Here is a 5,011-nt window from a genome sequence, read left to right on the forward strand (position 1 = left end):
AAAAAAAAAAAAAAAAAAAAAAAAAAAAAAAAAAAAAAAAAAAAAAAAAAAAAAAAAAAAAAAAAAAACACCACCCAAACCAAACAACCACTTCTGGTTTTCATGGCCCCAGGTTTAAACATTTCACCCTTGTTTGGAGACCAAGCATATCCAGGAAGTCAGTCAAGGATTTTGACTCAAGTTTGCCAGGAAAAAAAACCCTACAGTTTCATTCTACTGGCTGTACGCAGGTTCCTGCAGTTACAGTGAAAGCAGCACAGACAGAGCGTCTTTGGCAGAAACATGTTACGTTTGCAGTCATTCCTACACAGGAAAGTTTTAAGTGCTAGATAATCAGTGTAAAAGACCTTCTTAGTCTCCAGCCTGAATCACAGTGCCCCATTAAGAATGGACAATAGAAGATGTATGATATATAAATGATGCCTTGAAGGCATCAAGAACTGCCCTTCAAAGGCTTCATGTTCCTATTTTCTACAGGAATCTGAGGTTCAGGTAAGACTGCATTTCCCATGACAACCCAGAATTATCCTCTCAGATAAGAGTTGGACACTCAGGAAGTCCCTAGGCACTTTATATCATGGCCAACACCATCACACCACAGCTGGCAGACAGTAGCACACAAGAAACACCAATACAGCTCAGGAAAAAGCATGTTAAAACACAAACCTCAGTTTTTACTTAAACTATCTGGCCTGGAAACATGGCTATCCTTTCTCTGAGGTTATCACGCAACAACGGGACTGGGAAATTAAAAGCTTCCACTTACTTTGCTCGGGATACAACATACATCAGTAGGGGCAAGAGGTCATCCATGGGAAGCCTGTAGTCCTTCTCTACCACCCGGGACACTGTGCTCTCTATCTCTTCATATGTCTTCTGGAGGATCACCAGCTTCTCCCGGGGATCCACTGTGGTACTGTCAGTATGAAAACAGCCATGTCAAAGATGCTTCCTCTACACAGCTAAAGAGATAAAGCAGCATAACTTTAAAAAAAAAAAAAAAAAAATATATATATATATATATACAGAGCAGACTGTCACTACAAATAAAGTCCATCAATCATCTCAAATGGCTGCACCAAAAAGGAGTCAAGAAGATTGTGCCAGGAGGCATCACCTGGGTGTAACATCATCCAGATGGACCTTGAGTCTTCCCAAGTCCTGAGTATGACCTGCTCACCCTACTGCCAATCTTTCATTTTAGACAGGACTAAGATAAGTTGGTTCCTAAAAGAAAAGCTACAAAGCATGGGACAAAACACTTTGGGCAGTTCTGCCAAGGGACTAATAACAGTTGTCACATTTATAAGGTTGTTTTTTCTGCCCATAACGTCCTACAAAGGTACACATAGCCTGTGCTGCCCTCCTCAGAAGAGAAGTCGCATGGGCTTCCATGGGGAGGCTCTCACCAGGACTAGTGTACTTAGGGACCTGAGAGCTCCTGTCTGATGGATCTCACAACACTTCCCTGCTCCCCTTTAACTTCCCTCCCACTCGTTAATGCAGTACCATCTCCTAGACTGGACTTCAAGCCAATAAATCAAGCTGAGCTTCTTAAATCAAACTCTGATTTGCTACATTAACATCTTGGGGTGCCACACTGGAAGGATAACCCTCATGTAGCTCCATGTGTCCGGAGCAACGGGCTCTCTCATGACCAGGCAATCACAGCCAGACCCAATTTGCTGTGCACACTGAGATGAGTGAACTCCATTTCATTAAAGCCAGATTTTGCGTAGGAATATCTCTGAAAAATTAAGGGGAGATATTAGCCCCAGGAGGGTTGCACTGAAACACGATCGATATTGTCTTGATTTTTTTAGGGGGGAAAAAAGATTTCTATAGATGTTACTTTTCAACAGAAATAATACCACAAACAACTTTTCTTTAAATAATCTTGCAGGCTGATGTAGAAATGCTTTTTTGAACAGGTGTAAATTTATGGCATTTCCCAGAAAACAGAAAATCCCTGCTTGGAGGCGATGGAAAACTACTTACATCAGCTTCTGCAAACACTCTGTGGCAGACAGGAAACACTTGTCTTTGATAAGGGACCGCCTCTGAAAGGAAGACAAAGAGTTGGGCCTCTGTAAGAGTATCTCTCTGAGAGCCACCACACAGCTGGACTCCTAATACGCATGTTTTCTGCCCAGAACAGAAGGCAACACCAGTGTCTTTGAAACATCACCGAGCAGAGCATTATAAAGCCATCCTATGCAAAGCTCATATCCCCATCCATGGAAAATTCATTACGCAGTAACTACAGACCATAACTAATCAACACATGTCATGTAGGTCTGATTTCTCAGTACAGTCTGCCCTGTGGTTACTTAGGTGAAGCTCCATCGTTAGCCAGCACCAACACGAGCCCCAGTGCCATCTCACTAACACACCGAAGCTAGGTCTTAGCACTATTTCTTACCTGGTTGGTTGTCAGGGTGAGATCTTTCAGGGGCCAGAGGTGTCTGAAAGAAGATTACAGAGAGAACATTTAGAAGGCAGGTGTCCATGTCTTAACTCAACCCTCAATCAGTTTTGACTGTTTTTATCTCCTCATTTAAGGTGATGCTAAAGTCTTGTAGGTGCATGAGGCTGAGTTTGCTCTTCTCATTACACTGCTATAGGAAGAATTAATAGCTTAGACTTATTAACCTGGGTTCATTTTACTCACAGAGGCTCCAGACACTGGAGAGTTTTGGTTCTTTCAGATTCAATTCTTCTCACTGAGTCTAGACTGAATCAAATTGCCAAACTGAAAAATCAAATTGCCAAATTGAGGAATCAAATTGCCAAATTGAGACTCTAGGCATCTTACTACCCTCCTTAAGTCCTTGAGCTGTGCTAGAAAAGCTCACATGCCTCTTGAGTCTGAGTCATTGGTCCTCACATATCACTTCCAAAGATGGATCTAGCTGCAGGAATGGATGAAGGAAACATCTGGCTCCTGTCTTGGGACTGTGTGCCTACATTGTTATAGCAGATACCATTGGATGGACTATAGTTATTCTTAAGACACATTTATAAACTCTGTCTGGTTGCTCCTGAGTTGGAGCAAACCATTTGTTTGGTGAGCTACAAAAGATTTTTGCTACACAAAAATGAAAAATGAGTATAGATAATAGCAGCTTTCCACTAGTCAGTGTTGTCCTTCCAGACAGAACTGCAGGCACTGCATGACAGGACATCCTCTGGCAGGCTAGGAAAAGCTTCAGTGCTACAGGCAATGATGGACCCAGGAACAGGTTATATGTCCTTTCTTCTCGTGCCATCAAAGCTTTTTCTGGCTTCTACCTTCCTAACTGGTGTCACGGGGCTGCAGCCTGGGATGAAAAAATGTCACCTACTTCTGCACATCCAGAAACTCTAGGAGCTTGATGTCGGGGAATAGACTTAGGTCCACAATCCCTTGGCAGTACAGATCATCTTCTCTCTCGTGGTAGAGCATGTAGAGCATGAAAAGCTCAGGGTAGAAGCAGGGCAAGATCAGCGGCAGGACCACACTGCATGCCTTCTCATCACTATGGTAGAGAAAAGCAGTCCTACAGTGAGACCTATGACCTTGAACCACACGGCTCACAACGGAAGAGGCAGCTCTTGAGACTGCCTCCCCCTCCACCTTCAAGTTCAATGTCACAGTTGGACAGTAGTGACCTATGTAACACTCATGCATGCGCTCACAAGCTGGAGATTCAAGTGCAGGGTACTGTTTCTCCACAAGATCTCCTTAGTCACTGGGAGAAACCCGGAGCACCAGAGACCTATCTCCAACTGTTCTTTCTGAGCGGTATAAGTAAAGCATTTGTTATTTCTTAAAAGACAAAATAAATTCAGATAAAGCCCTCTTCCAGCTGCTTACCATTCCACCAACCTCTTGGATTCATTCATGTGTGGATGGCTGCACATTACAGCAAAGAGAAATCCAGACCAAATGGGCACAGCTGAACAAAGATGCTTCTTCCCATCCCCAAACCCCCTAAACCTGGGTCTCACACAATTATTCCTACCTTCTTATTCCAGGAACATCATGTCTTCTACCTCTTCTGCCACATTTCCCACATTGTACTCCCTATTTCCAGGCTTGCCTTTCTCTCAGTGCTGGTATGGAAGTTTCCCGCAAGGAACAAGTTCCTGGGACTAACGCAAGGCCCATCATAGTGCTGGGACTGCTGCCTCACACATAACCATGCTACTGCACAGTAACTTGTGTGGGTAATCCTGCCAGGCTGTGTACCACACACACCCCCAACCCACCACTCTTATTATGCTATAGAACATGATTAGAAGTTGCTGCCATGCCTCAAGCAGAACTACTGAAAGCTCTGCACTCAGAGACTAAGTGTGGGCACTAAACCGACTCAAATGGACAAATACAATCAGTTCAGCACTTAATGTATTTTAGGAGATACCCCATAAATCCAACCAGCTTAAAATTAAACAAGTGGTGACACATACTTTGTATCTTCATCCATACACTTTGGGGGCAGTTGGCCTTTCTGTTCCAGTGCCAGATGGAGCAAACCCCTAAAACAGGAGCAGAACCAAGGTTTAGTTCCCTTCCTCCGTCTTTTAAGGGTAATTTGTTATTCACAAGTGAGGTGCTCAGCTGTCCCAGAATCAAGTAGGGTATTATTAAAACTCTCTGTAATCCTTGCAGTTTTGTTTCAGTAATCAAGTTCCACTATTTGAGGGCTTTCTCTATTACCAGCAGAAGCTGCTAGGAATGAATAAGTGTTTCAAAAATCTCCAGAGCTTCTGAAGAGTAGGGTGGTCTCTCTGGAGATCCTAACTGTGGACTGCATTGAGCACCATCTCCTTGTATTTCCACTCAAGTGACATGAGGTTTCATACCAACCAATTCTCTAATTCATCCGTGAACATTAGAGGATGTTCATAGTCTGAAAAAGTAGCTTAGGTTTGTCTTGATATCTCCAGGCCAAAACTTCATAATCTCAAAATGGGGATTAGGGAGAAGTTGCCTTTTTTTTTTTTTTTTTTTTTTTTTTTTTTTTTT

The 5,011-nt window shown here is 43.0% G+C and overlaps 1 protein-coding gene across 6 annotated transcripts in view; it reads right to left on the reverse strand.

The window, feature by feature from the left end:
• ALS2CL (ALS2 C-terminal like) overlaps positions 1-5,011 on the reverse strand; it is a 52,997-nt gene that overhangs the window by 4,140 nt on the left and 43,846 nt on the right. For all 6 annotated transcript variants that reach the window (XM_026842430.1, XM_026842428.1, XM_026842433.1 and 3 more), the window contains 5 exons: positions 4,453-4,521; positions 3,345-3,518; positions 2,423-2,465; positions 1,999-2,060; positions 767-916 (listed from right to left, as the gene is read on the reverse strand). In XM_026842430.1, the coding sequence (XP_026698231.1) occupies positions 767-916; positions 1,999-2,060; positions 2,423-2,465; positions 3,345-3,518; positions 4,453-4,521 (498 nt within the window). The remainder of the gene's footprint in view (positions 1-766; positions 917-1,998; positions 2,061-2,422; positions 2,466-3,344; positions 3,519-4,452; positions 4,522-5,011) is intronic.

The sequence above is a fragment of the Athene cunicularia genome (genome assembly GCF_003259725.1).
Source record: "Athene cunicularia isolate RWA chromosome 2 unlocalized genomic scaffold, athCun1 chr2_part1, whole genome shotgun sequence".
NCBI lineage: Eukaryota > Metazoa > Chordata > Aves > Strigiformes > Strigidae > Athene > Athene cunicularia.